At 40.2% G+C, this 25,891-nt stretch overlaps 2 protein-coding genes across 4 annotated transcripts in view; one reads left to right on the forward strand and one right to left on the reverse strand.

Moving 5' to 3' along the window:
- farp2 (FERM, RhoGEF and pleckstrin domain protein 2) overlaps window positions 1–284 on the reverse strand; it is a 32,499-nt gene extending 32,215 nt beyond the window's left edge. For all 3 annotated transcript variants that reach the window (XM_062394781.1, XM_062394780.1, XM_062394779.1), the window contains exon 1: window positions 190–284. The gene's annotated coding sequence lies outside the window, so the exon portion shown is untranslated. The remainder of the gene's footprint in view (window positions 1–189) is intronic.
- Window positions 285–3,941: 3,657 nt separating this feature from the next.
- Window positions 3,942–20,076, forward strand: hdlbpa (high density lipoprotein binding protein a). Its single transcript, XM_062396411.1, has 28 exons — window positions 3,942–4,028; window positions 5,879–5,950; window positions 9,748–9,855; window positions 9,953–10,110; window positions 10,953–11,168; window positions 11,271–11,477; window positions 11,576–11,791; window positions 11,904–12,110; window positions 12,202–12,309; window positions 12,400–12,504; window positions 12,643–12,721; window positions 12,808–12,947; window positions 13,025–13,129; window positions 13,209–13,322; window positions 13,440–13,526; window positions 13,616–13,747; window positions 13,842–14,060; window positions 14,642–14,863; window positions 14,945–15,163; window positions 15,259–15,397; window positions 15,499–15,650; window positions 16,377–16,481; window positions 16,570–16,704; window positions 16,884–17,027; window positions 17,364–17,543; window positions 17,921–18,037; window positions 18,441–18,581; window positions 18,674–20,076. Exons 3-28 carry the CDS (start codon window positions 9,786–9,788, stop codon window positions 18,761–18,763), a joined length of 3,807 nt encoding a protein of 1,268 aa, XP_062252395.1. The 5' UTR covers window positions 3,942–4,028; window positions 5,879–5,950; window positions 9,748–9,785; the 3' UTR covers window positions 18,764–20,076.
- The last annotated feature ends 5,815 nt before the right edge of the window (window positions 20,077–25,891 follow it).

The following is a 25,891-nucleotide window of genomic DNA, read 5'->3' on the forward strand; positions in this document are numbered from 1 at the left end:
GACATTTGCCAACTACGCAGAACTCGCATGAAGTTTATGGCGAGGTGTGGATACGAGTTGACCGACGAGAGGCGAACGTATAATAATGATACTAATGCCCAGAACCAAGATTTCTCTCTGTTGGAAACCCCGCAAGCTGGCAGAGTTAGTGAATATGATACAATACACTCGAAAGAGTATTCGACTCACCGTTTTGCCCGCGTGGAAACTAAACGCTAAAAGTTAGTAACACAGAAAAGGACTCGGCTCCTCCGGCCATGGTCGTCGAGCGTCGTTAACAGGAGTGCGCTCCGGCTGCTCTGTGATTGGCTGCGGCAGTCCCCTGCGTCCTGCCATTGGTTGAAATGTGTGCGAGGATTGTGGGCTGCGGGAGCGAAGATTTACCTCCTTTACTTTAAATAGCTCTGAAGGATGAGTTGAGTAAACCGAGAGGAGCGTCGTGGCGCTTCAGCTGGGCCCCGTGTAGAGGGGCTGGAGAACAGTTTACAGTCCACGGGACACTCAGAGGAAACACATCGCTTCTTTAATATCATTAGTTTGGTGTGATCTTGCTTCCACACTTTTAAATGAAGCAGACTTTATTCGAGTTTGACCCGAAGGTGGATCCGTAGATACTATTTAACACGTATTTCTCACTCTCAAATAATACAAAACGAGGAATTTCAATGAACATGTATGCCTCCTAATACATGTCTGTCATTGCATCAGAGCTAAATTAAATCAGTCATGATGAATTTCCCTGAGGTCCATTGTTAAACTGCAGCATTTGAATGATGAGTGGCAAACAGATCTGATAGCCAGGTGACTGAGATATCTTATTGTGGTGGATCGCCCCCTACTGGTGTTGTAATAACAGGGAACAAGGCTGCCATGCTGCTGGAAGGTTTAGATTGATTCCATGTAAAAAATCCAATCGATATATTTTCAGAATTTTTGTCATCAATAATGAAACTACTTGAAATGTACTAACATCAAGCAAAAATGTGTACTATTTTTTTGCACATAAAACATACAGCTTAATGTTTATATATATATTTCTGATTCTTGTTTAGTTTGAATATATTTTGAAAAACAAAGTGGTATATTCGCCATAAGAAAATATGCAGTTGTCATACGAACTAAAAAGTATTATGACAATTTGACTATAAGTCAGGCAAAAGATGTTTGTTACAATACAAAAATCATGATTTGGCCTAAAGGATAATATATAATAATTGCAGGTAATTTGTTTTGCAAAATATTTGAAAATGACTAATCTTCTTGTCTGTGATATGTTGAAGTAAGGTTATAACACTAATATATTATATAAACTGTTGTCGTTTTGTTGTAAAGCCTGTATACTGAAATAGCCTCATAACTGTAAAAATATACAGAGGAACCTTGAAGTCTGGATTCAGATTTTTGTGTTCATGTCTTGTCTTTTTATTTGTGTACATTATTGCAAAAAGGCCTGGACTTTCTAACAGTGCTCAGAGCTGTAGACACTAGTTGACATTTATGTATTCCTCATGTGATCAATGTTTTGGGTGTAGACACAATGACAGTAACACAAACGCTTTTGCCCTAGGAGGGGGTTTACTCTCCTTAAACTGTGTGAGATCACGATGGTTGGTTTTTTGAGGTGTGTATCTTGTGCTGTATCAAATGTATCATAATAACCATATGATTAATAACTACTATAACAATGAATAGTAATAATGACTACCTTTCTCAACTAGTTTTTTTAAGTGATCATAAGTTTGATATGGGAGAGTATCTTTGTCGAACATATTTGTTGTTGAGGATTTTATTCACCCTCTTCTCTCCATTGTCAGTGTATTGTTGCCCCCCTATGGCCTTACATTTTTTTTTCAATTGCCTCTGCTGGGCTCTCTCTTACTAGTCGCCATGATTCAGAGACTGGTCACATGCTGTCTCGGTTGTGAAGGAGATTAGAAAAGCATGTTAAACTATTTGAGGTGTTTTCTAAGAGGTAACAGAAATTCTGCCAGATTCAAGAGAAATGTAATATATATTTCATTCAAATTGACTTTGCCTGCCCAATTTCTTTGCATTTTTTTCCAGCACAATAAATGAAAGTTTTATGAATGTAAGCCACAGACAAGATAATCTATTTGTGTAGGAAGGGAATACATATGCTGAAGTTCAGAGTAATAAATAGAAGTGACCAATCCACAATGTTTTAATATACTTTGTTAAACATTGCCATCATAAAACGTGTGATTCATGTAATGTAGACAAAAGAAAACCGTTACACTTGGGTTATTACTATGTTTCTCTCTGAAGCTTTGAGTCTCATCTCATGGATCAACTTTCATAAAGAACCAAACATATTTGATGAGGCATGCTTGGGAGGGGAAAACATATCAAGTGGGAATTTTCTTTTCATAACTTCCTTAGCTTTGTTAATAATATATATAGTTTGCAGGAGCCTTAATAATGTTGTTGTATGAAAATCTCCTCTTCTAATTTAGAAGTAATGTGTTGGTATCAGATCAATATATCACTAGGATCAACACAAAAGTGGGGTCTGTGCATCGTATTTGCTTGCAGACTCAGCTGACTCATGAGTGGTATTGTATTTGCATCCTGATCAAGTCCCCCCCCCCCCCCCCCCCCCGCAACGCTCCTGCTTCAGGATGACAAATAGAAAATTGGATCAATATAAAAAAAAGCTCGACAGGGCTGTGACAGGGCTTTTATCATTGATGATTTTCATGCACAAATAACTCCGCAGTGGCCCTGCAGATGATCGTGAAATGTCAAAAACTAAAGCTATGACGTTACTATGTAATCATAAGAAGGAAATCCATGTGGATTGGATGCAAATAGGAATATTTGGTATATCCTGTTAAGCGGCTGAACTGCTGAATCATAAATTCATTGGCAAATTACTTTGGCAACATTTACTCTTCATTGTTTCACAGCAGTCCATCCACAGTAAACTGTGGCCTCTGCTGCCTGGTGATGTAACAACCAGCAGAATAATGTACAGCACCTGAGAACATGTAGCCTCTCCTCTGTTGTTTTGGAGAGAAAGGATTTCTGCAAAAACTTGTTTTTATCCTCAAAGAAATCTGAACTCTTTCATCATGTGTCTGTCATCTCTGGTGATTACTAACAAATTGTGTGAATGGATTGAATTGAATTGCAGTGGAAGATTGTTATTTGGTTAGTTCATCTTTACTTCAGCCTTGTGGGTCCATATCAGAATAAAAAATAAATATATTCTACAGCACAATAGATAAGCACCCATTACAAGTACATAGGGATAACAACACATACAGATATTGGTTTGTGTGCTTCTAATAACAGGATGATTACCTTGTCTCACTCATTATAATTTTTTTTTGGAGTCAGTTAATCTAAACACAAATTTATGCAAATAAAATCCCAGTAGATCTCGAAATGTGGGGAGATTGCTTGTCACAAATATGTGGCTTGCATTTGTCCATCTTGGATCTGAAGCTTTTTCAGTTTTGCATGAGTACAACTGCACCACAAGTGTGCTGTCTAAAATGGAGTGGTCTCTGAACTGTACTATTTTCACAAATCATGTGCACACGTTGAACGTTTGCATACAGTTCCCAGCACTGCTCGTCGTCATCATCATATCATCCCTCATGCTTTTATTTTGTTCACTACGTTTAAAACTTGGCATGCAAAGAGGAATGTTGGGAAATGTGGCGTCGAAATCCTCTTTGGTTCTAACTATCACGACAACAGAATTGTTAGTGTTAAATTCATCTTTCTGACTCTTTCTTACTTTAGTTCGACTTCACCATGTCTGGTTTATATAGTATTGGATATTTCTGCTCCTTGACGTGGAAGTTGAGAAGTTACACAAGTGTGTGTCAGTGTTGGTGAAGAAAATAAGTTATTTGTAACCGGACTCTGTGACGTGACGTCGGAGGATGTGATTGGTGGGCGGCTCTGGTATATATCCGTCAGCCTTCAATCCCACCTTCTCGCCAGTGGAATTTAATCTCAGCTCCTGCACCTCCAGGGCAGACGAGAACATAAAATAAGTGAGTACTTTACAGTTTCCTACGCAACGCGACTCTATTCTCTCCCGACGACTTCTGCATTTCATGTGCCGGGCAGTGTGGGGACTTGTTGTGGACTCAGTTGGTCGGGGAACCACTCGGTGTGTTCTGGCCCTGACGCCGTGTCATTTCTCCCCTGCTCAGCTGTATGCCTACGTGGACTTAGCGAGCTAGTAAGAACCAACTGTAATGCATGCTAGCGTTAGCTCGCTAGCTAAGGCTCCGGTTCAACTTGTACTTTTCGTTGCTGCCGTGTTAGTGTGGGGCTAATGCACAAACCAAATGGCCGCAGACTCTTATGTGGCGGAGCTTATTCCACGGTTTTACGTTCTACCCACTGCTAGCTTAACGCCACTAGCTGGCTAAAGGTGCAGCTGAAAGTTGTGTGCAGGCTCTGTTCGAGTGAGCCAAGCTACCCATTAGCCGGGGAGCTACGTGTCACAGTCGCACAGTCAAAGTTTTTAGCAAGTTGGCTAGCTGGCTAGAGGTGTGGAGATAGTGATCCACTCTACAGGCGTTTACACAGCCGAATGTCTCACTTTTGCTAAGGGACACGCGTATACGATAAACACGCTGCGTTATATCACGATCTGTCAGTGCAGAAAAACCTTGGTTCGCCTCGATCTCAGTGCAATTTAATGGTGGCTCGGCGTTAGCTAACAGGACGGCAGCTAGCATGGGCTCTAATGAAATGTGTTGCTGGCAACTGTCAGCTAGTTAACTTGATATCGTGTTAGCCAGCACTCACACTAACCAGAGACTTAACTCCGTAATCTGGGATTTGGGTATAACCTTACATGTGCTCTGGGGCTGACATGCTGCCGCTAGCGTTAATGAACAACTTCTACTAGCTCGACGAGCTCGTCAGCGTTAGCGATCAGCAGCTCTTTAACGTGGCTGATCTCAAAGGATTGATAATATGACACTGTTTTAAAATCTCGTTATGTTTGTTGACGTCTGTGTTGTTGTTGTTTTTTGGGTTGGGAGCTTGTGACTAATGTAATTTTTCATCACCAGGTCAAAAACGTAATTGCACCATGACATGGTAGTAAACGCAAATGAACTGGGCATCAGTGTGTTGTAGATGACACGTCTCATCTTAAGCCATAGACTCCCTCTTTATCAACTGGCTGCTGTACAGACCATCGGTCCCCAGCTGCTGATATTGTTGATAGAATCATAGATCTATGTTGACTATGCTCACTAGTCACTACTCTACCTCAAACTACAATTGGGATTGTCTGACTGGATATGCGAAATAATGCCAAACAGATTATGTGCTCTTATCAAATAGGTTGGACATTTTAAAAACCATTACTTAAGAAACGCCTCAGTGGAAACCTTGACCCACATGAGCATTTTTGGCAGAAATTGGCGATGCCATTTGCTAAACTGGACAAATGAATCCAGATGTTCTCACCACTTGTACAAACCTTCACGCCGCATCATACTACAGGGGCTTTTAATGACCCACCCCTTTTTATTAATAATGATATTAAAAACAAAAAATGAATTATGGAATTGCCCATTTTACTGGTGCAGTCAAACTTACACCATTGTATGACTAGGCAGTGTCCAATTATAGAAGCAAGATGCTTGTGAAGGAGAAAGAGGCTTCGGTGGCTCTTCCACACGACTGGACATAAGTAATGTGCTTCTTGGCATCAACTTTATCTGAACACCTAATTTTCCAGATGGTTTCGGCTGTTTGAGGTGGCAGTAATTTGGAACCGCTTTCTCTATTGATCTCGCCAAGAACTTTACTCTCCAAAATATACAAGTTAGGCCTCAACAACGGCCTAATTTAATTATCTTTTTTCTTCTACCTTCAGGCAAAAGCTGGCAGGCTGACGGGAACTTGCATCTTTACAGGACGGATTAACTGGTAACTGACCATTTTGCTGGTAAGTTTTAACATCTACTTTCTGTAAGCAACGGAACAATCAAATTTCAAGTATTTTGTCATGTGAGATTCAGTCCAGCCAAACCACAGCAGGTTTCAAATTTTTTTTACACGAAATATTGCTTTAAGCTGTATTTTATTTGAAACTTTACATTTTAACAAACAATCCTTCAATATTCACATTAATAAAATCTGTGTTTGAAAAAAAACTTAATTTAAATTTTGGCACAAAAAAATCAGGCATGTTTATGAAACTGATATTTACTAATTTCCCAGATAATAATTATTGGATCTCGTAGACCAACTACCTCCACAGAGGCCCATCAGTCCCATTCAATCAAGCGGCACCTAATTATATACACTCATAGATATTAGTATGCCTGACTTTTTCATTTTAATCAATGCACTCCCTATGAAATTTATGAAAGCGTCAAAAACCCAATGTAATAAGTGAACAAAGATCCTGACCCCGCACCAAATTTAATGGATTCTTCCCTGACCTCACTAGTTTGTGGTAATCCATCCAGTGGCTTTTGTGTAATGCTGCTAGAAAAAAACAAACAAACAGATGCAGATTGGAACATACCTTTTCTAGTGGAGGTAATTAAATGCTAATAAAACCTTATCAGTGCTGATGAACTGACCAATCGGTTGACCTCTTCCCTTATAGTATTTGAACTTGGTCCAACAGAACTCCAAAGCAAGTGGAAAAATAATATCTCTTGCGCGGACAAAGCTTCACAGTGTCCTACTGTGTCTTCCAACTATTGAACTTGAAAAAAATCACTATTGTATTTTAAACCCATTTTCTGATGTTTTCTTTTAAGGATTTTCTTTAAGTAAGCAAACTGTTCAGGAAACTGTTAAGTTACCATCCTAGTACACTTATCTCTAACTTTGTAGCTGCTTATCCAAGCTAAAGCAAGCAAAAGGAAAGGTCATTGAGGGCATGAAACCTGGGTGGAGCAAGTACAAGGCACGACATGATGTATAATTTTTGCTTTGGAAAGCACAGTGTTTTTATTTACAGCACATTGAAGATGCTGGGAGAAAAGCTATCCTCTCAGTCGTAATGTTTACTTTTGCGTTGATAATTATATTACAAGGATTTAAATATGTCTGCCGATTCAGTTTTCTACGTATCTGGCACCTCTTTCATCCAGAGACTTTTCTTTTCTTCCAGTTGCCATGTCCAGTTAGAAATGTCATGTCCAACCCAAATTGCTATAAATTCTTCCTGCTATATTCTAACATGGGCTCACTTGGACATTTTCCGGACATTTCACTTGGGGGCTGGCAGGAGAAGTTCTGGAAAATGTCGATTGGAACGGACTCGGACATTTGTGTTCTCTCATCTAGCCCCTCTAAACACAATTCAGGAGAATGTCCGAACTTCAGTGTAGGTCTGAAAGCAGGAAAGGTCTGCAAATGGTAATGAGCACGGGGCAGAGCAGCCTTATGTTTATGAAACCTGACAAGTAAGAGGCGACTCAAAGTTTCCTGTAATGTGCATGGTGGGTGGCGTGCTAAACTGGCAATTGTCTTGTTGAAGCTTTCTAGTGGATTTCCTTCAATTGCTTACTCTATGAAAAAACGCAAAATTTCAACTAGTTTTCTGGGACATCTGGGAGTTGTCTCTCCATGTTTTGAGTTAAATCCTGGTACGCCTCGGGGCAAAATCGACCCTGAAACAATTCATATTTATCTTCTGTTGTTGGCCAGGAATCGTAGCAATGACTCCTGATGATATATTGAGTTTCATCGTTGATAGCAAAGCAGATTGCAGCACTAATTATTTTATATTCCCCTTTGCAGAGTGAAAATATTGTTCATGGATCTCAATCAACCATTCCAGATGTGATTATAATTCAGCAATCGAAATAACTGTACAGTCTCTTTTCATAAATGTCATAGAAAAGAGGATTAGCTCTGTGGTGTCTTTCTTGGAAGCATTTATATGGTTCGTAGATCCCACACAGGTCATTGAGTTTTCTTTCGGCTGATATTTCTTTTTGCTTTAATCTTATGCAGTGTGGACATGGAGATGGGTCAGTGAGGTAAAATCCTCTTAACACTGAAGCCTACTCACCTGGCTTCAATTCTTAGAATAGCACTGAGAGGGTTGAACAGAAGTCAAACTGGTTTCTTGCAGAGAGACAGCATGTACTGTAGCCCTGCCCCCGCCTTTATTTTTTCTTTGTGGTGCAAAGGCATGATCTCTTTGCTGACCAAAGACTATCTCAGCATATTGAGAAGAAGTTGATTATTCTGTGAGACAAAAGGCATCTGGTGATAATAGTTGATTAGATAATAGTGAAAACCCCAAAGTCCACCTGTGATAAGCTTGTGTGACATGTGTCACTTCAGAAGACTATTGGCTTTTCAAACTAGGGCCTCCTTTATGTCGTTTTAGCTGTTCATTCTTGGCATTAACATCCATCTCAGGTGATCTGATCAGACCCCGGACACACAGAGCAGGCATTGAAAATCCTCATTTGAAGCTGCTTTGGTACGGAAAGAAGGATTTCCTACTCAACTGACTTCCTCTGACCTCCTACAGGTTACTCATGAACCCCACATATTGGTACACCTCTCAGTGTTTCCCATACTCAGATTATTTTTTTGTTGTAGACTACGTCATGTATTTACTTTTTCGAAATTAGAATATTCTTATTTCATTGTTGAACTATGTCCAGTGCATTGATTTGTTTAGCTCCTCCTTGCCCGCCTTAATATCTCTCACATTAACATACTAACAATGTACCACTCTGTCGTCATCAGACTAGCCTAAAACAACAATGGTGTAACCTGTGGGTTTTGATGTATATACAAAGGGGGAGTGAGATCTGATCACAAGTGATCATTCAAAACAAATGTTGAGACATTCTAATGCCAAGCATTAACAGATAAACGTGTCCATTTTTGGCCGGATCACCCAAGATGCCTTTGAACGCTGATTATAAACGGGGCCAAAAGCATGTATTCAAAATTAATTTCCTTAAGGCATGTTTCATCCAAAGGTAACTGGTACTTTTTGAAGGAAACAAAAGTGTTTACAATAAACAATTATTCACAAACGTTTCCACCTCGGTTTAATGATCAGGCGAGACACTGGACAAAATAGCCTGTCAAACTTTAAATTAGGAAACTTAAATTTATAAAGTCTTTTGTGGATATTGACCAGCTCAAATAAAATTGCTGAAGAAGACTAGATCATCATCCCCAGTCCTGCAAGCACCCAAAGGTTGATGTGCTACCCCATGGGCAGGGACTTTTTAAGGGGGTAGACTTCAGTTCTGTTGAAACTGCACAGATTTAATTTAGAGGTTTCTGTGAGGGGAAATTCAGCTTTAGTTAAATAAAGCAAGACAACATTTAACTGGCTAAATCCAATAAATTATTTTAAATATTGATATTTAACACCATAATACAAATAAGATTTATAGTGGAAAGTGTATTTTTTTTTTTTTTTTTTATATTGCTTGCCTGGCGCTCAATATTCAACGTTTAAATTTTTTAACAACAGAAAGTAGTTTGGCATTTTTGAAGTGCCAGAAATCTTATAGATTAATTTCAAATCCCTAAAGTAGATCACTCTGGTTTAGTAATAGTACTAAACCAGAGGGTGTATTTTCTAAACCGACGAAAATTGAACTCTCCAAAACCTGGCTCTTTGGCATAAATCTTTGTTCATATTGGACTTCATCGTGCATATAAAAGAAACATGTTTTGGGGGGCTTTTGTAAATCTTATGCTCCCTTGGCTAATCTCTGGAAATGCTGTAATCTTTTCTTTTAGTGGCACACTCGGACTCCGTGTTAACGTGGGATTTGAAGATGAGCTCAGTCGCTGTACTTACGCAGGAAAGCTTCAATGAGCACCGCAGTGGGCTCTTAGCAGAGCAGGGTAAGTGTTTTTGCTGCTCTGCAGACCAACAGAAGAGTGGTCAGTAGAGTTGTCAATAGGAATCATCCATTCCTATTGTCTCTGTGTCTTTGTTCAGGTGCTGGGGGAGGTGCCAATGCTGAGGAGGATCTTCCTACCTACAAGGATGCCTTCCCACCTCTGCCAGAGAAGGCGGCCTCACCTGAGGGGACCCAGGAAACTTCCAACGCATGGACTTCCAAGATTCGTCCTCTTAAGTCCTCTATTATCACCCAGGTTAATTTTTTTTTTAATAAAAAAAAAAAAAGGTTTAAATTGCATATGGACGAAAAGGTTGCTGGTCATTGTGTGTCATAGTTTTAGGTTTCCTGTAAGTATTCTGTATTTTGTATTACTTTTTCAGTGAACTCTCACGTCTCCCTCTTGATTTCCTTCCTTTCCCACAAAGCCTTTCACTGTCTCAGAACATGCATTACAAAAGTGCAAACCTTTCAAAACAAAAGCTCTGCCCTGTAGGTAAAAAGCATTGCCTTGCTGATGGAGAAATTAACAAAACTGTCTCTGTTTTTGATAAATGATTTCTCCACATCAAGTCACCTCTGTTTCTCATAACAATGTAACAAGAGCGGGAGGTAACTCGGGGATATCGGACGTACCTGAAATGACGTTGAATAAAAACGAATCACATTAGATAAATGTAAATCAATAAAAGTGGGATTTGTCTGAGGCTCAGAAGACTGCGACCAGTGTAACATCTGCAACAACACGTTAAAGAACAGCCTTAGGTCTTTTGGTTGCCAAAAGTTTCAGGACCCACATTCACATGCATTTGGCCCGTGCTCTACACCAGGAAGTATATGTATTTAGACAGAAATTAACCAAATACAATTTGAAAACAACTTGTATTGAATGATTACATGTGCTTAAGGTTTACCAGGAGCATTGTATGATTAAAATATGTATGTTGGGGAACCCGTTCACCCAATTTTTTAAACATACTCCTTTTAAGTAGTTCAGAATTTGTTGCAACCAATCTACACAGTCTCACTAAGTCGTACTTATTGAAAATTATCTTTGCGCACCAGTTCACAAAAAAAATGTCTTTCTATGTGAACTAGGTTTTCCATGTGCCGCTAGAGGAGCGCAAGTACAAGGACATTAACCAGTTTGGAGAAGGAGATCAAGCGAAGGTCTGTGTAGACATCATGCACAAGACCGGAGCCCACCTGGAACTCTCCTTGGCAAAAGATCAGGGTCTCTCCATCATGGTTTCGGGAAAGCTGGATGCCGTGATGAAGGCCCGTAAGGAGATTGTGTCTCGACTGCAGACTCAGGTCAGGAAATCTACAGTATATTTGTTGATTTAAAAAATCCATGACAAAGATTTTATTAAGTGAAGAGGCGGCATTACCAATTGTACATTATTACCCAAACAGGCTTCAGCTACTGTCGCCATCCCGAGGGAGCACCATCGTTTTGTCATCGGTAAAAATGGGGAGAAGCTTCAGGAGCTAGAACTCAAGACCGCCACCAAAATTCAGATCCCACGACCTGACGACCCTAACAACCAGATCAAGATCTCTGGTACCAAGGAGGGCCTGGAGAAGGCGAAGCATGAGATCCTGCTGATCTCTGCTGAGCAGGTAATGCAGCCTTTCAAACATGCATGCACTCAATTTGTATTTACTCCATTCCTTTGTCGGTATTTTCTAATCTTTTTGCCCCCTTTTTACCTCTTCAGGATAAGCGTGCTGTTGAGAGGGTGAACATTGACAAGGTGTACCACCCATTCCTCACCGGTGCCTTCAATAAAGTTGTAGGCGAGATGATGCAGGAGACCGGCGCCCGCATCAATGTTCCACCTCCAAGTGTGAACAAGACAGAGATTGTCATCACTGGGGAAAAGGAGCAGGTTGCCCTTGCTGTGACTCTGATCAAGAGGGTTTATGAAGAAAAGGTGTGCTAACATTTTGGCACGTTATTATTAGGAAAGGTTTTGTGTTATACCAATACACTTGTCTATGTTTAAATGTTAAAAGTCACTTTTCAACTCTTCTTTCTAATTGCAGAAGAGGAACACCACCACTATTGCAGTGGAAGTGAAGAAGTCTCAGCATAAGTATGTGATTGGCCCCAAGGGAAACACCCTCCAGGAGATACTGGAAAAAACTGGTGTGTCAGTTGAAATCCCACCTTCTGACAGCAGCTCAGAAACTGTCATCCTTCGTGGAGAGCCAGACCGTCTTGGTCAGGCTCTCACTGAAGTTTATGCCAAGGTAAAGATACGTTTCTGATGACCAAAGACAAAGGGAATTCTTAGTATATTGTTGGTTTAAAGTCACTAAAAGCGTACTTTTCCCTTCGCAGGCAAACAGCTACACCATTTCCTCGGTTTCAGCTCCTTCTTGGCTTCATCGTTTCATTATTGGCAAAAAGGGGCAAAACTTGGCAAAGATTACCCAACAAATGCCCAAGGTCTGTTGAATGATTGATTCTTTAATTATAGACATTTAGGAATTACTTTTCGACTTCAGTTTAACTTTTTCCCCCGTGTTTTGCATAAAGGTGCACATTGAGTTCACTGAGGGAGAAGATAAGATCACCCTGGAGGGTCCCACCAAAGACGTGCAGATGGTACAGAGTCAGATTGAAGTCATTGTAACAGATTTGGTGAGTATTGCCTATTAATGTCTTGGACTGAAAGTGAAAATCCAATTTCTTTGTCAAAAGCATTTCTAATGTCAGGGTTATGTGCTATACGGTTTAAAAGGATGAATTAAATTGAGATTTTATAATTTCTTATAACAGGTGAACCGCATGGACTATACAGAGATAAGTGTGGATACCAAATTTCACAGACACCTCATTGGAAAGGGAGGTGTTAACAGTAAGTACAGAGCTACTGCCAAAATACTGCTCTAATAACGATATCAACATACCTATTAAACTACCTATTTACTGACTTGTTTATAGTCAACCGCATCAAAGAGCTGCACAAGGTGACCGTCCGCATTCCCCCTGACAATGAGAAGAGCAACCTGATCCGTATTGAGGGGGATCCCCAGGGTGTACAAGAAGCCAAGAAGGAGCTGCTGGAGCTTGCGTCACGCATGGTTGGTATAAGCTTCACAGTCAAGATGCTGATAATTGGATCTACCGCTGGTTTTTCTAAAGACACGGTCTCTTGCAGGAGAACGAGCGTACAAAGGACCTGATCATTGAACAGCGTTTTCACAGAGCCATCATCGGCCAAAAAGGGGAGAAGATAAAAGAAGTGCGCGACAAATTCCCTGAAGTGAGTCGGAAACTGTTTCTGTTTTCTTGATATGCTGTTGGTTTGTACTTTTATAACTCTGAACTCTTCTGTGTCCCAGGTCATCATCAATTTCCCCGACCCAGCGCAGAAAAGTGACATTGTTCAGCTTAGAGGCCCACGAAATGAAGTGGAAAAATGCTCCAAGTTCATGCAGAAGATAGTGGCTGAAATGGTAATTTGCATTGTTAACATGTATTTCCATACCATGTTGAAATATTTGAATGGACTTACTATGGACACCATATTAAACTGTACTCAAGTGTTGACCATCTGTAATTCCTTGCTTCAGGTGGAGAACGGTTTCTCTGTCTCAGTCCCCATCTTCAAGCAGTTCCACAGAAACATCATTGGAAAAGGAGGATCAAACATCAAGAAGGTAATTTATATAAGCAATATAAAGGGTTTATGTTGCTGAGTCTACCTGTCAAAGGTTGGTTTAGCAATGATTTTCTCCTCCTTTTCTAGATTCGTGAGGAAACCAACACAAGAATTGACCTGCCTGCTGAGAACAGCAACTCTGAGATGATCGTCATCACTGGGAAGAAGGCCAACTGTGAGGCTGCACGGATCCGCATATTGGCCATTCAGAAGGAGCTGGTGAGCAGATAACACACACTAAGTGTCTCTGATGCTGTGGCAGATCGATTTAAATCTAGTACATGTGCCTTATTTAATCTGTAACTGTTTTCAGGCGAACATTTCGGAGATCGAAGTTTCCATCCCCTCCAAGCTGCACAACTCCTTGATCGGGTCGAAGGGCCGTTTGGTACGCTCTATCATGGAGGAGTGTGGTGGTGTTCACATCCACTTCCCCACTGAGGGCTCTGGGATTGATAAGGTCACCATCCGAGGCCCTGTGGAGGAGGTGGAGAAAGCCAAGCAGCAATTGCTTGGCTTGGCAGAGGAGAAGGTTTGTATGAATGTTTAATAAAAAGCTGAACTACTCTTGACCTCACTAAACTGGCAGCCATTAGAGGGAGGGAATGGGGAGCGGCGAAAAGAATTGCCTCTGTGCTGTGCCTTATTGGTCGTACATTACCACATGCTGTGAGCCTCTTCAGTGTTCTTTCAGCTGTCAGAACAAAAACACAGTTTGTGCACAGCTACTGCCAGAAATAAGAGGTGGAAAATGTGTTTTGACTGCTATAGTTTTCTGACTGATGATTAAATCATGTTTTGTCTCATTAAAACTTTGAGTTATGAGTTGAGAATTAAATATATAACTTACCAAAACAAAGACACGGCCCAAGATTGGGAACTAGACTTAGCCATACCAACATCATTTGAAACAACAACATAAAACTGGAGGGGAAAGAAGAGCAACGGTAGTAATAAAAATGAAGATGGGTCATAGTGTTTGGCTTAAATTATCTTATTGTTATGGGTGTGTGAGTTTATCGGAGCTGATAAGAGCGTCTTAAGCGTTGACTTGTATGATGAAACTTGTAGTAAATGTTTTGTAGAGTTAAGTTTGTAAATGTTTTTCTTCAGCAAACAAAGAGCCACACAGCTGAGTTGCGTGCGAAGCCGGAATACCACAAGTTCCTCATCGGGAAAGGTGGTGCAAACATCCGCAAGGTTCGCGACAGCACCGGGGCCAGGATCATATTCCCCACCGCAGAGGACAAAGACCAGGAACTCATCACTGTGATTGGAACTGAAGAAGCTGTGCGGGATGCCCAGAAAGAGCTGGAGGAACTCATCAAGAGTTTGGTATGTCTGCAAACAAACCAGGACAAGCTAAAACAAGAATATTTGTTAATATATTAACAAATATTTATTAATCTCTGACAGGACAACGTCGTTGAGGACACGATGATCGTTGACCCCAAGCACCATCGCTACTTTGTGGCTCGTCGTGGGCAAGTCCTTAGGGACCTTGCTGACGAGTACGGTGGCGTGATGGTGAGCTTCCCTCGCACAGGAGCTCAGAGTGAAAAGGTCACCCTCAAAGGAGCCCAAGAATGTGTGGAGGCAGCCAAGAAGCGTATGCAGGAGATTGTTGAGGACTTGGTTAGTAGATACCATTGTTTTTCTAAGATGGTGTTTTAAAAAAAAAAATGTATTCTTCGTTTGGAATGCATCTGATTCTCTTTTTGATTTTATAGGATGCTCAAGTGACGATTGAGTGTGTGATAACTCAGAAGTTCCACCGCTCCATCATGGGTCCCAAGGGCTCACGGATCCAGCAGATTACCAGAGATCACAATGTACAGATCAAGTTCCCAGACCGTGAAGACCCACAAGGTAAAATCATGATCAGTGTCAGCTCTCCGGTATAAAATTTCCTTGAGTCACTTTTTTTTTGTTTATACCAAACTTTGTGTGTTTATTATTTTGTTCTCTAGCTGCTCCTCCTGCAGAGGCTCCTATTCAAGAGAATGGAGAAGCTAACGGAGAAGTGAAGGAACCTGTCGATCCAGATGCACCCAAAAAGTGTGACGTGATTGTGATTTCTGGCCGCAAAGAGCGGTGCGAAGCTGCCGTGGAAGCACTGAAGGTCAGTGTTCATGACTGGATTTTTGTTCGACCCATTAAGTGCTATGGTGCCGATTAACTCTGCACTTTAATATGTAAGTGTTGTTTGAAATCAACCACCTAAAACCGGAGGATGTGCTGACAGAAAAACTGTAATTTCTCAGCCTCTCAAGCAGAAAGACTGGTGAAATTTACAAAATATTTGTCAGCTTAAGCATTTGGTTTCCAATGTGAATATTAACTTTGCTCTAAACTTTGTTAGCATTATTGAAAACAACTAATAAAGCTGGTGAACTTGCAGAGAACCCCTCTCCCTTTTTTCTGCTTAAATATGTCTCCTGCCGACTAAGCCTTGCCTTGGTCAGCAGGAACATCGCCCGGGTCTGAATCTTCATTTAAATTTTTCAACATTTTATCTGTTTCAATCTCGCACACCTCACTTAGATCGTCAGCCATTGTCTAAGACACCACTTTAACAACTTTTTTGCTGGCTTAGGGCACTAACAAACAAACTACATTTCCCATAATGAATTTTCACATTTCCTATTCCCTATTTCAGCGAATCAGTGTATTTCACAAGTTGCATGTCTTAAACGATAACATCAAACGTCTCCTCCAGCTCTAACAGGAGAAGCACGCAAATGTCGCATCCAGTTTGTAAAGGTTTATACACATGTGTTGCATCCGGTCTTGATGGGTGGATTTCTCTTAACTCTGAGTTGTTCATTAAACTGTCTTCTTCCTTCAGGCCTTGGTTCCTGTCACCATTGAGGTGGAAGTGCCTTTTGAGCTTCATCGATACATCATAGGACAGAAAGGAAGTGGAATTCGTAAGATGATGGATGAATTTGAGGTGAGTCTCGTTGAGTTTCTGTCCACACATGGATGCACCAGATTTTGATTTGATTGCAATGTGGACTGACCTCACTGTCTCCCTCCAGGTTAATATTCAAGTGCCTGCTCCTGAGCAGCAGTCTGATAAAATCGCCATCACTGGCTTGGCCAATCACCTTGATCGTGCCAAAGAGGGCCTCTTGGATCGCGTCAAAGAGCTGCAGGGCGAGCAAGAGGATCGGGTGAGTGTTGTGTGAAGTACTCTGAATTGTCTGTGGTGCAGTGTTTACGATTCACATGCTGATGTGAGGCTATTGTCTCAGGTGACCTACCCGTTCAGGTAGATCTTAAGAAAAAGAAGTCAATGTCAAACTTGAGAGAATTCTAATCTAGAGCATTGTTTCCCTCAAATCCTCTGCAGGCACTCAGGAGCTTCAAGCTGACCATCACTGTGGACCCCAAGTATCACCCCAAAATCATTGGCCGCAAGGGGGCCATTATTACAACCATCCGCACTGAGCATGAGGTTAACATCCAGTTTCCAGAGAAGAATGATGAAAATCAGGTATAGTGTCTCTCCTGTTTTTGCTCAGACTCTTTCCCTTGATTCCAAATCCAATATGATTCAATAAGGCAGTGAAGGCTACATACTGCACCAGCACAGCAGGTGGTGCTAAATTACCATTTTCTACATGGCAAGAGAACATGTGAATACTGATTTCCTTTTTAAATAATAAGTTGGTTTGTCTTCTTTACTGGTTTCCCCTTGTATCTCTTTGACATGGAATCGGTTAACTAATAAGTTTCTTTTTTTGTTTGCTTTCTGTAAATTCAGATTTTTTTTTTTTCTTTTCCTACATGGTTTGGTGTTAATGTTTAGTTTTCTGCTGTTTCTCCACAGGATCAGATTACTATTACAGGGTATGAGCAGAAAGCCATAGCTGCAGGAGAAGCCATCAAGGCAATCGTGGGCGAGCTGGAAGAGATGATCTCTGAAGACATCACCCTGGACAGCAGGGTCCATGCTCGCATTATTGGCGCCCGTGGCAAAGGCATCCGCAAGATCATGGATGAGTTTAAGGTGAGGATGAAAAACACAATCACACAATTTTTTTAAGAAGTTGAACAAAAACACCAGAACCTTTGACATTACTAATGGCTCGTAAGCACCTTCTTATCTGGGACTTATGGTCTCTACTTAGCACAGAAAGGGACCCTTGTTAATTTATTTCAACTTAATTAATTGCTCACTTTGATGGATAAACCTGAGAGCAAAATAAAAGGGTTTAGTTTTTGTTTTAAAGACGGGAAAAAAAAATAAAGGGCTATTTTTTTTCCTCCAGTTGGTGTCATCAGAGTTTGTAATTTCTATTCGTGTGAAACAATTTCTTTGTGTTGTGACGCTTTGGAAAAAGTGTTTGACATGGTTGGCATCAATCTTCTTTTCTTATTTTTTAGGTTGATCTCAGGTTTCCCCAGAGTGGAGCTGCAGACCCGAACCTTGTGACAGTCATAGGTCGCCCTGAGCTTGTGGATGAAGCCATCGACCATCTCCTTAACCTGGAAGAAGAATTTGTAAGCTTTCCTGTCCATTACAAACTGTTTCCTCCCATAATAATTAATTCCATTTATCTAGAACTTGTTAAAACAGAGTTACAAAGTGCTGTGATAATCAAACAAACCACTAAAATACATGGATATGTTAATTAACGCAAGTTTAACTAAATATGTAAAATTATAAAACAGCCAAAATAAAGTAAAGATGAGGGAAGATAGAATTTGGAAAAATAGCATCTTTCTATAGTATTTATGTATGTGTGTATATTCATATGTTTGTTTCAAGCATTGATTTAAACTGGTTTCAGCATGTCTGAGCTCCTCGGCTATCCCATTCCAAAGTCTTGCAATGTTATGTCACATTTGGTTTGTAACCAAGTCTTTGGCTGCCCTCATAAACTTTGTCCTGCTTCTTTTTCAGATTGGGGATGTTGTGGAGAATGAGTCAAAGATGGCTTACATGAGGCCTCCAGGGGGGAGCGCTTCTGCCATGGATGACCATCGTGGCCCATCCAAAGGCTTTGTGGTGAGGGAGGCTCCCTGGACCACTGACAGCGACAAGGTGAGTGTTTCCCCACAAGGCTGGTACTGTTTGAAAATAAAAATTGGTCACACCTCCCTCCTCTTAATCCCTGTTTTCCCCACTGCATTTAGGCCCCCGATATGACCAGTTCTGAAGATTTCCCGAGCTTTGGAGCCCCAGTGGCGGCCAAGTCCTCACCCTGGGGACCCAAGCGCTTCTAAGCCGCGCTGCTACAAATGGGCCTGAACTTAACCGGACACAATCCTCCCCGTCATTGTCCCCCTCTTGACCTGGACTGACTGCTGACCCTGAAAGTCTTCAGTTGTGAGAGTGTCATCCTTCTCTGTCTACTTATCCTGGTCTGCCCTTGCAGATTCATCAGTCTAAAAGTGCTTTCAGGTACTGTAGCTTTGTATCTGCATAAAAAAATCTGTATCATGCTTAAAAGAAAAAACAAAGTGACAGATGGTGTGGTTTAGTCTTCACAGTTTGTACGAAACTGACATTTAAATGTTGGTTGGACCTGACATTTTATTGTGGTTTTAACTATTATACCAAATTCAACGGTGGCCAGACATCAGTTTATTTTGTTGAGCTGCCCTTAGTTGCCTTTGCAGGGTGGGGAAAAGGGATTGAACAACTGCTGGGGACATGATGCTTGACCCACAAGGGGCCATATGATTCAGTAACCTACCTACCAAGCCCCCCTCCTGCTTTAATCATGTAGCTGAGTGAAATGTAAGCCCTCAAGCACACTGTAATGGTCGTCTTCTGTCACAACTCCATTTGCTTGTTAACTGTGCTTCTGTGATTATGGTCAAGTAGTGGCACGTACCTTGTAGCCTTATGAATTGATGAACTTTACTACGGGGTGGGCGGGGGAGCGGTATCAGCCACTGCAGAATGGCACTAACTCAAACTGCCAGATGCTTGGAGATCGTACCAGAACTAAAATTCTTACAACACTAGGTCTAGAGCTCCAACGCATCAAACCTCACACTTTTACTGTTGAACGAACTACAAAAGAAAATAACTGTTTGTGTGCAAAACAGCAGACCACCATGTGCCAACTATCTGTTTAGTGATGTCTTGTGTAACTCATCCTCTGTATTGGGTCAGTGTCCAGTCCCTTTGTCTTCCAGTTGCTATGCAGATTGTTCTGTTACTTAGCAATGGCCCTTTTTTATCAGCCTTATAACTAGAAGGATACAAACCAAGTACAGATGATGTGCAGGTGTCTATTTTTTTGTCTGTTTTGTTTTGTTTTTCTAATGAGTAACTGGAAGGGGAAGTTTATTGTTCCTCTGAAGGTTCTTCGAACAACTCCCCCACCTAGTTGTGGTAACTACATGAACTTTGCTTGAGTGCAGATTTAGCTTGCTAGCTGCTAACACTACACCTCGCATCAGCCTACCTTGGTTTATATCATCCTAGTATTGAATGAAAGATTATGCAAATACCATTGAAGTGAACGGTTATGGATGACACTGGAAAAGAAATTGTCCAAAAAAGTCAATAAAAATTGAAAATCTTTGCTTTGCATCCCTGTATCTTTTTTATGAACAGGAAAGTTATGATTCTACTACTACCGGTACTTAGTCCTGGAATATAACTCACACCTAAATACAATCACAAATGTATCTGAGTGGCACATTTAAAGGGGACATCAATTAAGTATTTGCCGTGTATGGTTTATTATGAAGTCATAACCTGTATCTCAACCTTTTGAGGGACAAGAAGGGTGATGGAGCCAATCCCAACTAACATAAGGCGAGAGACGAGTTACACCCTAGGCAGGATTGAGACAATGCATCCTACCTTTTTGCTGTGAGGTATCGCTTCTCACCACTGCACCACTTGGCTACCTGAATTATGAAGAACTTTTGGGCTTTCAATTGGATAGACAAGAAAAGGATTAGTAGACAAGGTAAATAAAGTGCCTGCCTTTTTTACCACATACAGGCTGTCAGCCAAAATCAAGAGAAACCGAAAGACAGCATAGACAGAAGAGTTTTTAGATAAAGTATTTATTGTAGATTATACCTTTTCTATCATTAAGTTGAATCAATAAAATACAAAATTTTAACTAATATATTATGTGATAATTAATTGTAGATCAATGTAACTTAATTTTGTGTAGAATCTCTGCAAATGGAAAGACTATTTATAAATTTGTGTAAAACCCCTTGAATTAAAGTCTGTACTTCAAATCCACTGCGGTGGTTTAGGCAAAGTATTATTTATGAGTACTACTACAACAATTCTACTAAATGCTTTAAATGACTTAATATAAACTTGTATCAGACAAAGATGGTGACCGGGCCATTTTTCATAAAATGAAAACAGTTTTGTATGTAGCTTGTGCCATGGAGACGACTTCAGGTTGGATAGAACATGCCAGACAGAGTTGTCCAACCTGGGTCCGTTCTTTGTATGGGGATGGCTGAGTCAGCATGTTTTTACTGCTGACTGGACTGAGCTATATCTAGAGTTGTCAGAGCATCCGTCCGTAAGTCAAGACCTGTTCAAAGTAGCAGCATCATGCTGGGCATTTTAAAGCATGTCTGAACTCACTGTATCAGAAGCGATGCACCAGCAGATCAGAGGTGTTGAAGTCAGAGGGAATGTTTGACCTTGATAACTTTGAACTGCACAGAGAAGATTAGATAGGAAGAAAAATCTGATATATCCAGACTTTGAAGTCTGTATAGTAATGTACTTGGAATTTAATGCTCCTATCGTGATGTAAAGTAGAGAGAGGTCATCACCTGTAACATCTGTGATGACAGATGTGCACAGAGGACCAGTATCTCGGGTGTAAGGGATTTATTGAGTCTATGTGAAAGACTTGGTCACATGCCATTCTGTTTAGATGCAACTCACTTCTGGCAATGAAATGTCTCAGAAGATACATTATTATTATTTAAAAGTAGTTCAATAACACAGTGGGCAACACTAGACAATGCTATTCATATTTACAGCACTTGTTTATTTTGTCATTTTATTGAAAATAACTGTTTATTGTATCATTATATATCACTTGGTGAGTGTAAATAACCTGAACCATGTGACCTAGATAAATAACAACAATTATAATAATAATAACAGACTAGTAAATCAGATTAAGTTTCATGTAAGGAACTGAAGCGTTGAACAAAGCAAAACTTTGACCTTTTAGAGGCTGTGGAGGGACTTTTATGCGATCACTTAAGTCAGGGTTCATCCTCTGAACCATGAATATCTGAAGCCTATTAAAATGTCTTGGCAAGCCAATAATTGTCTAACCCCTATTAATGCAGGACAGACTGATCCCAGCCATATTTGCTATGATAACAAAAATCTGATTTTATTCGTCAAAACACACGTAGTTAGTTATTTATTTCCCAGGACCCATTGGAAGTGAAACAGCGCCCCCTGTGTTGTGACTGCGCACAGACGTCAGCTTGTCCATGAGAAAAGTAAAGTAAGCATCATTGGGTGAAAAACACCTGAGTAGCAGTCACACGTGGTCACTTTCCTGTCGTAGTGAAAAATGCAAAACCTGTTGGAACAGAAACCGTGAGCTGGTTCAGAGTCTAAAAATAAACAATTATCAGTATTAGATGTCTGAATGAAAGCAACACCTGCAGACTTAGCTAAAAGTAAGCAAACATTTAGCTAACATTAGCAGCTAATGCTAGCAGGGGTGTAGAGAGGCTCTGTCAGACACGTAAAGAAAAAGAAGCTGACGTGTACATCCACCCAGGTGAGTCAGATACCCTCGTGTGTGTGTTTGTGTGTGCGTGTGCGTGTGAGCGTGCGTGGGTGCGTGCGCGTGCGTGGATGTGTGTTATAGCTTTTTTGTAGCTATTTCGTCAGGCGCTGAAAAAATCTACAAGGGAGGAGCAGAAAGCAGAAATTGATGAGGTTCATCTTGCTTTTCTAATAATTATATGATATTTATCATGATGAATATCATATAATTATGGGAAATATGTAATTTTTGTATGTGATGGTATGATGAAAAGTGTAAAAGCAGCTCCTATTAAAATGCAAGTATAATTGTTGTTATTGGTTAAGTATTGTTGTAAACTATCACATTGTTAGTGACAGATATAAAGCCACAAACAGCTTAATTAATTTTGGATTACATTTTGCCCAATTGTTTATTTTTCACTTTATTGGAAACTGTTTGTTTTGGGATCCCTTACAATGTTGACACATTTTGATCTGATCCTGTGACATTCAAAACATAGCATAGGTTACCATGGTTACCCAGGTTAAAATTGAGCCAACTTTGTTGTACTAGAAAACCTGATGAAGCCCAAAGAAACTCCCTAAACCTGCTGGTACAGACCTTTTCATTTCCCTTCTATCCATCACTCTGTCAATCAAGCCATCCATCCATTAATAATCTCTGACCTGCAGCTTCAGCTGACATTGGGCAAGAGGCAGGGTACTATCAGAGGGCCAAAATAAAGAGACAAACAATCGATCACAATCACATTCAGAACTTTGGTCAAGTTAGAGTCTCCAATTAGCCATACTTACTTGTGTGAGGAAGTGTGACTCTCTGAAGACAACCAACGCAAACATGGGGAGAACATGAAATCTCCACACAGACAGGCCCAGGCCAAGCAGGGAATCTAACCTTGCTGTCAGGCAGCTGTGCTAACCACTGCATCACCGTGCCACTCCTAAGCCAGCCACTACTGAGCCAGTATGCAAAATACCAGGGCCGTGGGATAGATCAGCCAATAATAGTGCTATTGATTACACCAGTTTTTTACTGCAAGTTAAATGTCTGTGTTGAAATATAATAAAAATTCCGATTTAAATGAGAGTAAAGATTTAATTGAACTGTCCCGTTCATCATCTGACCCAAGTGGGGTCCGCTTAAATGGACCCCTGATGACTCACCCACTCTCTAAGACAGCATTATGTTGTATCCTCAGATGGAGAGAAGCGACAAAAGCTATTTGTCCTTCAAACTAAATACATTGCTACATTTCATACTCCTTAAAAACTACCGAACAGGCAATTTAATCAGTGTTAATTTTTTTCCCTCGGTTAGCTCTTTCAATCTCAGGAATTTTTGAATTCCTCTCCCTTATGTGGGTTACATGTGTGTGCCATTTGTGAAATACCTGAACTGATAGAAAAGAGTGGAGGTGATTTTATTTCCCCCTCATCCCCTCTCCTCCTGAGAGCTGATAGAGGCGCACTCTCAGCACTCATGGAACGCTCCTGTGTGTTTGAAAGGCGCAACATAAAGCTCTCACCAGAGCTTTGAGGCATAATCATGACACAATTAAGATAATTTCCCAACGAGTGCTGGTGGCGAGAAAAGCAATTTTTACGCCTTGTAATCGAGTCTGGCTGTCAGATTAAGATAGCAGGTGATTTGAGGGAAATTGTCTTGGCTAACTCTTTGGAGTGGGATCCAGGTGGCCTCAGGTATCTCTTTGCCTGTTGAGATTGCCCACAAGGTAGTGCTGTTTTGATTCTGAAAATGAAAGAAAATGCTGGGTTTGTGTCTCTGGGCATTTGTCGCCTTATTACCTGCCTGCGCTGCCATCTGCTTCTGCATCTCGTGACTTTAAAGAGCCAAGTGGCCCTGTTATCTCTGCCTTACTTTCTTGCTCTGTCTCCTTTTAATGTCTTTCACTTGCCACCCAATGACAAACTCAACATTCAGCATGTACTCTGTGAGATTACCAATAGTGGGGGGGAAATCTAAACAAAATATGTCAGTTTCTTGCAGCCATCTTTGAGTGGATTTTTCAAGATTTCAATGATGAACTATAATAAAATCACGAGAGCGCAAAAAACCTCCTCAAAGGCCAAACAGTCCTACACATGATAATGTAGATCTTATAGTAGAAATGTAAAATAAAAAAAGGAAGTGGTCTATTTACATAAATGATTTATTTGTCCTATAACATAAGATATCCTTGCTAAAATGTTATGTTTTATTTTTTCATAGGCCCAGGTCCATCCCTCCACCAACTTAAGTGAAAATAGGCGTGGGAAGTTGTTGCTTAATCCTACTATCAGATAAAGTAATAAACTAACAAAAAATCTGAGACGGGTGAAAACACAACCTCCATGACTGAGGTAAAAATCAAACGTTCACTCTCAGGCCAACTCCTCTACTGGGAATGGGAAATGAGTCAATTGTGTTTGAATGGGTTAACCCACGATTTTAAATACATTTACATTTACCTGGTTATTTTGTTGTAAAAGGGGTATTTTTTTTTAAGGTGTCACTGTACTGTTAAGACAAAAACCAAGTCCATGAAATCCTAGCAAACCTCCAATAGACCTTTGCAGTAAAATGTTTTTTTTAACCATCAGACAACTACAGTATATTATGTTCAAGTGTTCCAGCATAAGTCATGACAGTGTGGCAGCGTGCACAATACCGTGACCCTGACACTGAAGCAGCTAAATGGAACTCAGCCATTAAATGTATTAACCACACTTTTCTTACACTGAGGGGTCAATTTGTCGTTTTGTTGTCAAAAACATCTACTATGTTAAAGCAGAACATCGCAAAAAAGGCATAAAACAGTTAGAAACCACCAGGACTCTTCCAAGAGATGTATCTCTGGCAATTTTTAAACCTGTTTTAAATGTATGGTGTATTCAATTCAGCACAACTGAGGTTTTGAGCCTAATACAAATATTGATATTTATCTGATAATGATATATCTGCCAATATATACAGTATATTTTATATAACCATTATCTTTACAATTTAAACCAAGAAATTTACCGGGCATGATCTTACAGCAATAAATGAATTTCCTCTTTTCTCTTGTGGACGAACTACAGAATGTTTTACAGTTTAAAATAAAAATGTTTTATATTTCTATATAACATTTTCTTGGCATTCATTAAGTGACATCCTTTACATGGTGACACCAATATATCTTAACAGCAAAACATTTTTACAAATCTGAAGTAGACCAATTATGTGTTATACTTCCTGACTGTGCTTTACAATGCATAAGCATTATATCGCTAAATGTGGGACTTTTGTTATACTGCTATAAATAAAAATGATATCGATAATAGTTATTGTCACTCAACCCCACAAAATACTAATACTGACTTTGTTAGAGTGGGAAGTTGCTGCGTCATGGCAGAAAATACTGTAAATGCTTTACACAATATTATCTAAGGTGCATTATCAAAATATGTTTATTATATCTGTTGAATATCAAAGTTATCGCAACAAAAGTACTTATTTTTGTTTGTGGACAGCCCCAGCGTCATCTGGAGAACAAAAAATTGTTATGTTGAAATTTGATTGGTGTATAATCTCCTTCTAGTTTAATATTCTATAATATGTTGGTTGTTTGATA

The sequence above is a fragment of the Platichthys flesus genome, chromosome 9 (genome assembly GCF_949316205.1).
Source record: "Platichthys flesus chromosome 9, fPlaFle2.1, whole genome shotgun sequence".
NCBI lineage: Eukaryota > Metazoa > Chordata > Actinopteri > Pleuronectiformes > Pleuronectidae > Platichthys > Platichthys flesus.

Excerpts from the sequence above, each read along its gene's own strand:
- hdlbpa (XM_062396411.1), top strand. The coding sequence starts at position 9,786 with ATGAGCTCAGTCGCTGTACTTACGCAGGAAAGCTTCAATGAGCACCGC. Across the intron at positions 12,111-12,201 it reads TCACTGAAGTTTATGCCAAG|GCAAACAGCTACACCATTTC; the intron begins GTAAAGATACGT and ends TTCCCTTCGCAG. Across the intron at positions 12,505-12,642 it reads AAGTCATTGTAACAGATTTG|GTGAACCGCATGGACTATAC; the intron begins GTGAGTATTGCC and ends TTCTTATAACAG.